This window comes from Crocodylus siamensis, chromosome 5 (assembly GCF_052110815.1).
Source record: "Crocodylus siamensis isolate JL-2025a chromosome 5, ASM5211081v1, whole genome shotgun sequence".
Lineage (NCBI taxonomy): Eukaryota > Metazoa > Chordata > Crocodylia > Crocodylidae > Crocodylus > Crocodylus siamensis.
This window is the reverse complement of record NC_143399.1, coordinates 19394078-19406628: the sequence shown is the minus strand read 5'-3', so window position 1 is coordinate 19406628 and position 12551 is coordinate 19394078. Positions and strand designations below refer to the sequence as shown.

Genomic DNA, 12551 nt, shown 5'->3' with positions numbered 1-12551 from the left:
GTCAAATGGGTTGGCAACTGGCTGGAGGGCCGCACCCAGATAGAGGTGGTGGATGGGTCATTTTTGACCTGGAGGGATGTGGGCAGTGGGGTCCCCCAGGGCTCGGTCCTCAGGCCCACACTGTTCAACATCTCCATCAGTGACTTGGACGTGGGGGTAACAAGCACCCTGTTCATATTTGCTGACAACAGCAAGATGTGGGCACGCTAGAAGGGAGGAATAGGCTGCAATCAGACCTAGACAGGTTACAAGGGTGGGCGGATGAGAATAGGATGGGTTTCAACACAGGGTGCTGCACCTGGGGAGGAAGACCTGGCACCATACCTACAGGTTGGGGAACTCCCTTCTCATCAGTACAGAGGCAGAAAAGGATCTTGGAGTCATCATTGATGCCAAGATGAACATGGGCCGACAGTGTGGGGATGCAGTCAGGAAGGCCAACCGTACCTGGTCATGCATCCACCGATGCATCTCAAGCAGGTCCAAGAAGGTGATACTCCCCGCTCTATGCGGCACTAGTCAGGCTGCAGGTGGAGTATTGTGTCCAGTTCTGGGCGCTGCACTTCAAGAGGGATGTGGACAACATGGAGAGGGTCCAGAGGAGGGCCACTCACATGATCAGGGGGCAGCAGGGCAGGCCCTATGAGGAGAGGCTACGGGACCTGAACCTGTTCGGCCTCCACAAGAGAAGGCTGAGGGGATCTAGTGGCCTGTTACAAACTAGTTAGGGGGGACTAGCAGGCACTGGGGGAGTCCCTGGTCCCCTGAGCACTACCAAGAGTGACTAGAAATAACAGTCACAAGCTGGCAGAGGGTAGATTCAGACTAGACATCAGGAGGCGCTACTTCACTGTCAGCTGGAACCAGCTTCCAAGAGAAGTGGTGCTGGCCCCTACCCTGGGGGTCTTTAAGACAAGGCTAGATGAACACCTTGCTGGGGTCGTTTGACCCCAGTATTTTTTTTTGCCAAAGCAGGGGTCGGACTTGATGATCTGCTCAGGTCCCTTTCGACCCTACCAAGTATGAAACTATGAGAAGAAAAGGCTCAGCGGTCATCTAGCAATGTGTTTCTGGTCTTAGGTTGCAAGATATCGCTAAAAGTCCACATTTCAATAAATAATATTTTGGTATTTGTCATGTGATTTTGGTAAAATCCCTCAGTAGCTCCATAAAAAATTAATTGTGGTTCCATCTTGAGGCTGAGTTGTTTTATATCCAGGAGTCTTCAGCGGAGTTAGCCCAGCATACATCAGGTTTAAGAGTCAAAGACAAGGTGAATAGAGGATTTATTATTAAGATAAAGTATCTTCCCAGATCACTTTTGTCTCTGTGGTGTCTTAATGCAAATTCTCTTCTAACGTACTGCCATGTTTCTTCTAAATATTGTGTGGAGTGAATGCTCCAAACACAGCATTTGAGGCCTTTGATCCACTTGGTATGTGATCTTGGGGTTCTGCTGAAATGACAAAGAAACCAATAGTTGACGGAAAATGATGGTGGGAGTGTGTCAGTGCTGTGACTGGAAAGAAAACGAAAGGGCGTTCGGTAGGAGATAAGGAAATAGATGCTGTAAAAGGAAGTGGTGTGCATAGAATGAGTTTGAAGAAATGAATGTCTAGTTATTTGCTAATGAAAGAGTCTTTCTCCATAAGGAATTTTTAAATTAATTTTCCTGACTTCTCCTCCCAACCCCCCTGGTATATTGTAGTGCCTCTTGAATGTGACTTCAGGAATGGTGTAGTTTGTCAGCAGTGGCCTAAGACTCGCTTTCAGTCAGAGAGGGGTCTCCATTGAAGATTGTTCATTCTTCTGAGACTACTGAGACATATCAACAAATTCACTGACTGAATGTTATGATATGGGATGATACTTTTTTTTAAATTCATTCTCTTTGCTATGTTAACAATATGGCTATATGTTAGTAGTTTGTAGAAAATGGCTAGTGATAATATGTGAAAGCTTGCAATTTAAGCATTGCAAGGCACATCTACATGCTAATACACTAATGCACAGTAAAATTAGGCTACTGTGCATTAGGGCACCCTAATGCACATTTATTTATTACCTCACATTAGAGGTATTATATTTTAATCTGCAATAGCAAAAGCACATTAATGAATGTGAAGACACACCCACAGTGGTCTAAGGACTCCAAAATAGTGTTAGAATTTAAGTTTGAGGGCCATTTTTGAGAATGTATGTCTGGTAATCCGTGGCATAATTTTTGGGTCTAGCCACTGGTGGTTTATCAAAGCTAGAAATAAACACTTTTTGCTAATGCTAACATACCATGTAAATGACATTGTGGATTACTGAAAGCTGGACCTTGCTGTGTCACTGTCAGAGTAGCAGTGCTTTGTCATCACAGGACTAATAGCAAGTATTTAGACCACTAATTTTTAGTTCTTTATCTTCAATAGACATTGATTCACTGAGGGGGAAAATTTAAGCTGGTAAAAGAGAAACTCTCCTAATGAAAATTCACTTTCCTTTTCAGATTATTGAATGTTTTAGAAGTAATTGCACCCTTCAAGCACTTTAACAAACTTAGAGAATTTGTTCAGATGAAGCTTCCACCAGGCTTTCCTGTAAAGCTAGGTAAGATGACATTTTCTACTTGTTATAGCTATCCCCATTTCCAAGAAGTGATTACATTTTATGTAAGGAATTTAACTGAGTTTGTTTATTTAAGGAAAGACCGTTCTCATTCACTGCATTAGGCTTTAGAGGAATATAATTGGGCCTTGGCAAATAGAAGAAATACCAGCTAGGACTAGTGACAGAATTAAGAATATGGCATCTGAGATGGAAAACAGCCACCAACCAAGAAAGCACTTTCCTTTTTCCTAATCATCTGGACTTTGAGTGAATAGCAGAAGCCCCTGACAGTAACTCTGCAATCTTAATGTAGTCCTGGCAAACGACTTTTTAGTGACACTGCTGCGCAGTAGACTAATAATACTTCATAGTAGCATATTAACCGTGTCTGTGCTGCAGTACACTACTGCACAGTGTTATTAGGCTACTGCGCATTAAGCATCTCATGTAGACACGCCCACTGTATATTTAGTTTTCATTGCACCTCATGATTCATGTAGATCACCAGTGAACACAAAGTTTTAATTTCTAATTGTTACCAACAGAAAAGAGGTAAAATACATTTACTCATTTTTTGTGCAATGACCCTGATTTTTATAGCAAAAGGCTCCAACTTAAATAGTTCTTTTAAAAATTAAGCATTCTCACATATACCATCAAAAAGCATAGCCAACCAGTTAACAAATAGCAGCTGAGGTCCAAAGAGACTGCCCAAATGGAAACGGAATATGGAACACTTATGAAATAAGATTTTATAATACTGAGAATTTCCAGCTCAGTTTTTCTCACCTACTAGATTCCAATGTTTGTTAAAGGCACCTGGCTGGAACTTGTTGCTCATCCAGACCAAATCTCTGGATTAGCCTGAGATCAGTATGTTGTTCAGTATATTCATCTGTACAAAGAACACAGGGGAAAGGTACCCTTCCTGTTTTCTTGCATACTATGTGGCCTCAAGTAAGGGGCACACCTTGTTTTGGGCAGGCAGAATGTAGGGAAAATGTTTTTTGTAGAGCCTTGGCCATTTTCATAACATAGAGTAAGTCCTCCTGGAAACCTAGAGCATCCTGAGAACTTGGTGTCCCATTGTCTGAGTGAGGCAACAGGAACTTCCTAGTGCGGCAGGACAGTGACAAGTATAGGCCCCAGACTCTTGCAAGGGTAGTAATAAGGCTGTTACTTTTTTCTGTAAATAGTTCTTTATATAAGTTCCTGTGAATAATAAAATATTATTTCCATACCTCAAGCCTTATCAAGATACTACAGACTGCATGTAGCCATTCGCTTGCCCTGAGCCAGCTCAGTTCAGGCACAAGCTACAGTGCTCAGCTAGTAGTGGCTGTGAGAGGTTTAACTCTGGCTCTGGTCCTGCTGCTTTCTTAGCCAGAAAAAAAAAGTGGCAACCATTTTTACAGCTATTCCAACTAACCAGTTTTGGAGGGCTGATTTCTGTGAGAAAGTTGCATGTGGTATGTGAGTAAATATGGTAATATTGATTCATATTATAGACACCTGTGTGTCAAACATTAGACTCCTAATCTCTCTTTAAATGGTGCACTGTGCTACCTCTTGTTTTTTCCTCTCTGAATTTGGTTGACTTCTTTCTGATAGAGTTTTCTTTATAGACCCTCGTTTTTTAAGCTTTTACAGCTTAACTTTTTTTCAGTCTTAGTTGTATGAAATATTTAAATCTAACGTTAGGCTTAATGTATTAAATAAATTAATAAGTCGGTATTAAAATGTGAGTAACCTGTGTTTCTCTGCTTTCTACTGTGCCATTTCGTGCACTGTCTAGACATACCTGTGTTTCCCACCATCACAGCCACTGTGACTTTTCAGGAGTTTCGCTATGATGAGTTTGATGAATCCATCTTCACTATTCCTGATGACTACAAGGAGGACCCCAGCCGTTTTCCGGATCTTTAATTTAACTGGAAAGTGAACTGTGAATAACAATACCAGCATACCACAGTGCAAGCAAGTGGATGCAAATAACCCACAGGCATAGGTATAGGAGTGGGTCAGTATGGAAGGGATAAACTTTTAAAAATGATCCAGAAGAAAAGGGAACACACATTGAATGACTAATATACTAAGATTCACTATAATGGGCATCTGATCTAGTATCTGAATTACAGCAAGTCTCCTGATGTGTCATTTACACTTTTATACATCCAGTACTGCAAGCATGGTAGTCTGACACATCAGTGACCCTAAGGATACTAAGAAGCTGTGAGGACTGTCATTTGTTTTTAAATTTTTTTTACACTTTTTCTTGGTGATACAAAAAAGCACTTGGACCATTAGCATAAAAATTGAAATAGCTGGATATTAGCCCTTTAAAACATCCCACCTTACTTAAGATGATCTTATTATATTCTTTCAAGCTTTGTTTTCATAAATTGTAAACTATGTAACATTATGTATAGTCCAGTAATTTGAATGTTAGTTGAACGTATATTAGAGGGAATGCATTTTCTGTAGATGAATGAACCAAATGGTAACCATTAAACAATTGCATTTACATATTGCAATACACTTCAGAAATAGCATTCACTTTGCAGGGAATAAGGTACCTCCTTTAGCACCTTAGGGCAAATCCATTATGGTGCTATCCATCTCCTTATCTGAACTGTCAATTTCTTCATTGAAAGTTATTTTCTAATCTTCCTTTCATAGAATCTGCAAATATTATCTTTTTCATACTGGTTTGCAAAGTCCTTGCTGTGTTCATAATATGGTGTTGATGAGTATGTGTGGAGAGAGACTTCATCTGCCTAGAAATTGCATTACTTGGATAATTTTACACTTGGTTAGGAGATTGCTCCATAATAGCTGCACATCACCTGGGCAATCTTGTATTAATGTCCTCCAGCACACTGGAATATATTGGATGCATTAAGGGTTACTGCAAAAATAAGTTCAAACATTAGACTCCTAAGCAAAAACAAAATTAATTTCTTGAAAACCTAGTTTAAGTGTAGTGCACATTGAATAGAACTCATGACAAAGGTTTTGAAATGTACACATTTTCCAAATACCTAGGAAATTTCCAGTTTTGTTTTCTTGCCATGAAAGGAGTGTATTCATTTTTAAAAGTAGGTTTTAAAATCAGAAGTTACAGTCTTCTGACTTTGGGGGTTTATTTTTGTTCTAAGAGGTTCCAGTGTCCTAAATTTGAAGGTAATCTAGCTTTTTGTTTTGCTAGAAAGAATGTGTGAAAGGCTAATGGTGCTATTTGTTTGTATTAAGAAGCTATGGTGTAAATGTATAAAAATGTAAATAATTTCAAAATTATATTCTCTGTGCACTGTAGTTAAACTACTACTACTCCTGGAAACCAACAGAGTGATTATCAATATTGATTATAATGACCATTGTCAATGGTTAGTAAAGCTAACCAGTCTTATTAGTCATGCAGACAATGAAGTAAGATAGCTAAATCATGATGCAATAATAGCAGACTTGGCAGCCACATCAATAGCATGGGGAAATATTTAAAGTAGACTTCCAAAAAAGACTTTAGATTCCTGTCAGCCTGTATCAATCCAAAGACGCTTCCCTTGAGATATATAGTATGCACTCTTAAATGAGTGAGCCCTACTACATCATCTTGTGTAGTGAATGGACTGAAAATAGGAAATTAAGGATATGCCCTGTTCCAGTAGCATGCTAAATTTGTAGACTGATAGGTGCAAAACGGTTACTTTGAAGGCTGATTCTGGTGCACTGGAGAAACTGATTGCAATTTGGAAAGAAGGTAAAAAAGGAAAAATAGGGAGATAAATCAAAGGGAATTATGATTTTTTTTGCAGTTATTCCCAAAGAGCTGTACCAGTAGAAGACGCAGAATATTTAGTAGAAATGATAGGATTTGTTCTTCCAGGTAATTAGAAATATACCTAAGGATGTTTATGGCTTTAACATGAATATTAGTAATCTCATGCTTTCCCTTGGCATTCACTAAAATGCTTAGCAGGAAGAGGCCAGGGTTGTATGTACAGAGACTAAATTTCCTGTCAGCTCTGTGGGTCAGTGTTATGCTTTGGAGAGGTCCAGCATAGAGGGTGCTGCTGCTGCTGCTGCTTTGAACCGTTTTACGGATGCGTGGTTGGAATGTCTCAATATCCAGTGGTGTCAGTCCTTCCTTGGCCAGATTTGGGAAGAACTAAAGCTGTCGCCCTCACTAGTAAAGACACCACGCCATACCTAAGAACTGAAGTCCTTAGTGTTTGCTGACATTTTCGAGTGGGACATTTTTTTCTAAATAGAGAATGGAAAAATGAATTAGCTGATCAATAAATCCTCATAGGATTAAAGGAAGGATCTATACGCTTTGGGTATTTAGAGTTTGAAGGCAGGCTCATAATTTTGTGACATAGGAAGAAATATTGTAGCCTGAGAATTTCTGTTGAAGGCAGTCTAGCCACTGCTACAGATAAGTTTGGATGATTTTTTTAAAGTTAATTAGCCTCAAGGTAAACTAGAGAACTTCAGACCTCTCAGTCATCAGGAGCAGGCTCTGAGAAACTACCCCTAACCTATCTATACTAGTGAACTTAAGATTCTGATTTGAAGGGCATTTCAGGTTTTTGGAAATATTCTTCTACAGGCAAATCCCTAAGTTGTTTAAACCCTCTTCTGATGTTTAAGTACCACATCTTAAAACATACATCTAAGACTTTTTTAATGGATTTCTGCAGTAGTTATTTTTCACTTTGAGGAGTTACCACAACCAGGGACCAGGTAGATTTAGTCGAATGTCTTACATTCTTCAGATAATCAAAATATACTGATTCTTTACTCAAATATTACTTTCTGTAACCAGTTTTTAGCCTGTTTCAGAACAGCTGCCGTATTTAGATTCCTTTAATAGCCTCATTCTAAAATTAAATAAGAATTGGCATACTTTTGGTGATACTGTGAACTATAATTGGGCTGGACATATTTCCAGTGATGAGTTTCAAAACCTGGCTATTGAAATGTACCCATTTTTTGTGAACAGGACTTCCTAAACAATGCACTTAAGTTTTGGCATGCAAGAGAAATTTCTTTTATATTAGTGATTTCTGTATTGAAACTTTGTCGGTGGTAGGGGGGATTTGATCCCTGCCTTGTACAGCTCTTCTGGGAGAAGCCCCTGGAATACATTCATCCACACCGGCACAATTTTTCTTCTAAGAGGTCATGTTTTGCTTGTGGGGGCTTTTTTCTACTATACTGTTACAAAAGGCAGCTTTTCCAATTTATCTGGATCTCCCTGAGGAGTGTTTTGTCAGCACAGTATGCTGACACAGCATCTTCTATTTGGGCATAGCCTTAGTCTGCAGCTGTGCTGTGGGCAACATTGTCCTTTACAAAGATATCATATTCTGTACATAGTCTATCTTCTATAACAGGAATGATCAGGCAAAACTGTGATTTCCCTTGTCCCCTCCAGCCCTTCTCAACACCTGGGGGGAATTTGTTGCTCTGCAGAGTGACTGTCACATCCGCAGTGCTTTTACAGAGACTGCCTCATCACTTCTGCATACCAAGAAGCATGTTGGCTTGAACATTTTGCAACTCGTACTTGCGTATGTAAAAAGATTGCTTTTATATTTCCACAAGATAGACTGCAATATGAAAGACATTCAGATGATTTCTAAAATATGCAAGAAGTCCTGGAAATACATCCCTCTTAGTTGGATCTCTCACCTGTAACTTAACAGTGACAGAAAAAGCAAAAAGTTAAACATTCAAATGTGATGGACGGTCAAAATTCAGAATATTTAAAATTGAGAGTTACAAGTTGCTATTGCAGTCAAGTTGGCAAAGATTTCAAGATCCCAGCCCCCCTCTGGATAAGGGTGGAAATCTCTGTACCAAGGTTGTTCAGTCTAAGTGCTTTGATTTGTATGCCTTTAAAAAAAAAAAAAAAAGCGGTTTGATCTTGACATATTTCCCAGTTAGGGTTATGACCTTTTAAGGAGAAAAAAAAAATTATTAAATGCACCCACTAATTTTATGTAAGCTGAAACAAGGGATTGTTTTGTAAACCAATTCCTAGAATCATTTCTTAACCAAACTCAGTTTTATTGGTCTTCCAAAACATTGCTTTAAATCTGTGGCAAAGGGAATGCATTTTTATTTTTCCTTCCAGGTAGCTGCTGTTCCAGTCACTGTATTCACTTTAACTGCAGTTCTTGACACATGTACTTAAATAGTTTGTTACAAAACAACTGTGGATATATTTGTGCTGGAAACACACCTTGTTGATGTTCAAAGCGTCTGTCAGTTGAAGTGTACTTGTTCTTGATTTTTAAATTCATGCAAGGATAATTACATTATTTGAATTGTATTAACAAATTTCCTGTAATGCTGCAGTTTCACATTTTACTTTCCTTCCAAACAGTTTGTACTCATCATGGAAACATTGTCACTTTTTGCATTTTACTATTCATGTGGTCCATATTCTTAACTCACCTTCACTAACAGTAACTTTAGGTTGTATTATTTGTTAGAATAAAGACCAAAAGATGCTGTTTGATTCTGAAACTGCTCAAGATGTGAAAATTCAGTTCAACTCCAGACTATGTACATTGTAGGCATTTCTTACATGTTGGAGCAAGGATTATGAATTGAGGAAAGGCTGGAGTGTTTCTGCAGGCACTCTTGTCACATTTCTGCAAGGACGTTTTATTGGTCAGTTTTTAAATAAAATCCTGAATTTTCAATATAACCCTGTCCCTTCCCATCTCTCAAGTCATCTGAAACTGAAGCTGCAGCCCATGTAGAAAAGCTTCTTTCATAGCTGCACCTATACATGCTTGTGATAGTATGTAGACAGTCCCAACAGCAGTCAGTGTTTTTAGGATCAGATCTAAATACAACTTACACAGCACTTCCAAAACTGTCCATCTACTGCCTCCATTAAAATACTGGCCCTGGTGCAACTAATGGACAATTTCCTGTTCTCTCAGTAGGGCTTTTCACCTAGCATCTGATGTACATGAAATACAGTTTAAGCATTTTCCCCCTCAAAAAATGTAATTGCATGTATGTAACTTGTTACATTTTAGGAAAAACATTTAAACTGACATGAAGCAGGAAGGGGAGAACCTGCTCCTGATCTTTCATCCCCAACACCAAATATAAAGCAGTACTTAATAGTTCTCAGATCATCCCACTGGTAATTTAGAGCCTAGGCCAAGCTCGGTCACAAGATTAGGAAGTGACAAGTGTGTAGGAAATCAATAGCATCTACAGAAATAAGTTCAAGCAAGCTGACTGAAACTCTTACATGCCTCCAAGGACCTTGCTGCACTGTGAAAAAGTATATTCTGTGCTCAGATTTTAAGCTCTCTCATCATCAGTATTTCTAAGACTGTTTCTGCCGGTGGTCTTCCAGCAGAGAACGGGGAAAACAGATGGTTTATAATAGGGCTGTGGCAAAGCTATTTGGAGGAGATTCAGCCACCAAATCCAAATCAAATTGGGAGACCCATTAAAGGGTCCAAATCAGTTCAGCGCCGATTCAGAGATTTGGCCGTAAACTAAACAGGCAGCAGTCCTCAACCATGCTGAACAGTTGCCTCCAGCTGGTAAGTCTGTTGTGCTGGGCAGAGCAGGGAAGGCAGATCAATGACCCCATAGCGAGGGAAGGATTGGGGCTGGGATAAGCTTCCCAGCCAGGGTGGGGGAGCTGCAGGACTTGGGGAGGGAGGCTCCTGCCACTGCATGCTGCCACACACCTAGTCCAGTAAGGCACGAGAGCAGGCATGGGCCCCCAGCTCTGCACAGGGCAGGCTGGGCTGGGCTGCACTCCAGGAAGCTAGCTCCAGCCGCAGCCCTGGGTCCACCTGCCCCTCAGAGCGTGGTGGAGCAGGCAGGTGCTGGGGGGCTGCAGCCACCCTAAAATTTCCCATAGCCCCTGCCACTGGCCCCTCCCTGATCCAGGTGCATGTGCCCCCCACCGTGCCCTGCCACTGATTGCCCAGCCAGGGTGAAGCTGGGGCTTTTCCAGGTGCAAGAAGGCAGGAATAGCTTCCACTACTGTGTGCCGCTTATCTGCAGCACTGCAGTGGCACCATCCTGCGCCTCCCCACCCTGGCTGGGTGAGCAGCAGGAGGATACAGCCCCTGCTCCCAGCACCTTCCACTTGGGAGTGAGACATGCCTGCATTGTGCATCCCCCTCTCCCCCCCCACAGCTGGACAAGCAGCAGCAGGACAAAACCCCTGCTCCCAGCACCTTCTGCTGCCCGTTTGGAGCATAGCCCTGCTCAGCCCACCCCGCACAGACCTGGAAGCACATGCCCACTCCCCTGACCTCCCAGGCCCCCTTCCCCAAGTCCTGGGCCCCCCTGCCTGAGCTGAGCAGCTTGTTCCACTCTCAATCCCACCCTCACTGTGGGGGTGCTGATCTGCACCCCCCCCACCCCTTCCCTCCCGCCTGCCCACATCAGACGTACCAGCTGGAGGCAGCTCTGTCCAGCATGGTTGAGGACTGCTGCCTGTTCAGTCTATGGCCAAATCTCTGAATTGGTCCCAAGCCTTCAACTCTCATTTGGCCAAATCAAATGGGGACAGTGACTCAAATCACCAAATCGAATCACTGTCCCTCCGAATCTGCTGCTTTAAAGCAGCAAAAAGTAAGACTACACATTTTACCTTTTCCATATTACCAAAATGTACTCAAATACTGTTTTTCCCCCCTCAAGTCAGCATGGGGGGGGGGAGGAGGAAGCCCCTTAGACTTGCATACAAAGTACAGGGGTGAGTGGGTGCAGGTAGCTGCTGCAGCTCTGACCTGGAGCCTGGCTTGAGGCTAGTCACACCCACTGAGCAGCTTCTTGTCCCTGCTTTGCTGGTCAGGTGCAACTTAACTGGGGCTAGATTCCCTCCTGGGCAAGTACAGGGAAACTCGATCCTCTGGCTAATTAGTAGCACTGATACTGCTGTTTAGCCCAGCAAGGGCTAAGCTTCCACATGATGTGCTTCAGGAAGGAACAGAGCCTAAGTAGTGTCGGACAGGAAGTGTCAGGAGAAGGGGAGGTAAAGGCGAAGATTGTGGGAAGTTTGTTGGGGAGGGGGGAAGAGGCAGCACCAGGAGGAAGAGATGCAGAGACTGGGGGCAGTGAAAGGCAGGGAGTGGGTGGAGGGCTGTTCATGGCAGGGAGAACTTGACTACACCACCCCCACAACCACTGCTTTCCATAGAAATGAACCGATATTTAGAAGTTGACATTTCCTTTTTTCTAATCTATTGAAAATAGCAATATGGAATGGGTTGGCACAGGTTTACCACATGCCGACTTCCAAACAGCAATTATGGAGGCATTTGATTGTTGGAGCTCATGGACTAAAGTGTACAGTATTCAAATCTCAGATCAAAAAACTGACTTAGGAAGTAGCAACATATAAGCTTCTTTTGTAAGGTGCCTCTTTTTGTATATACTTTACCACTATACTTTCATACATATCAGGCCCATATTACTAGATATGTGTACAAAACACCAACTACGCTACCTGCTTAACAGTAAGCTATGCAGATTCCAGTTGCTCTACATCTGAGGACAGGCTCCTCACTTCCCCCATCTACTCAAAACTGCATTACATTACAAAACAGTAGAAAAGTAGGATTTTTCCTTATTTTCCAGAAAACTGGGATGCAAAGGCTGTGTACATTCATAGAGTATGTGACAATCTTGGTGCATTACCAATGGTCTCCCCTTTGCATTCCCACTGCTAGCTAAATGCAGAAGCAGGTAACTATATGACATGTATCCTTTGGATTAAAAGAATCCAAATATCAAGTTGTCTTGCTCTATGTACAGTGCTCCAGGTACTTCCAAAACAGAATCCGGTCAGATTGCACAAGGTACTCATCCATGGAAACACAACTACACATTGCACATTTCATCTCTGTTACTAGGATTATCATTTTTTCACTTCACTAAAAAAGAGGCTAGGA

General features: G+C 41.6%; 1 protein-coding gene across 1 annotated transcript in view; it reads left to right on the top strand.

Annotated features, from left to right (window-relative positions):
• The window catches only part of ANKRD13C (ankyrin repeat domain 13C), a 60101-nt gene extending 50782 nt beyond the window's left edge, over nt 1-9319 (top strand). The window contains exons 12-13 of the mRNA XM_090048369.1: nt 2498-2598; nt 4394-9319. Of these exons, the coding sequence (XP_089904495.1) occupies nt 2498-2598; nt 4394-4524 (232 nt within the window). The 3' untranslated portion in view covers nt 4525-9319. The remainder of the gene's footprint in view (nt 1-2497; nt 2599-4393) is intronic.
• The last annotated feature ends 3232 nt before the right edge of the window (nt 9320-12551 follow it).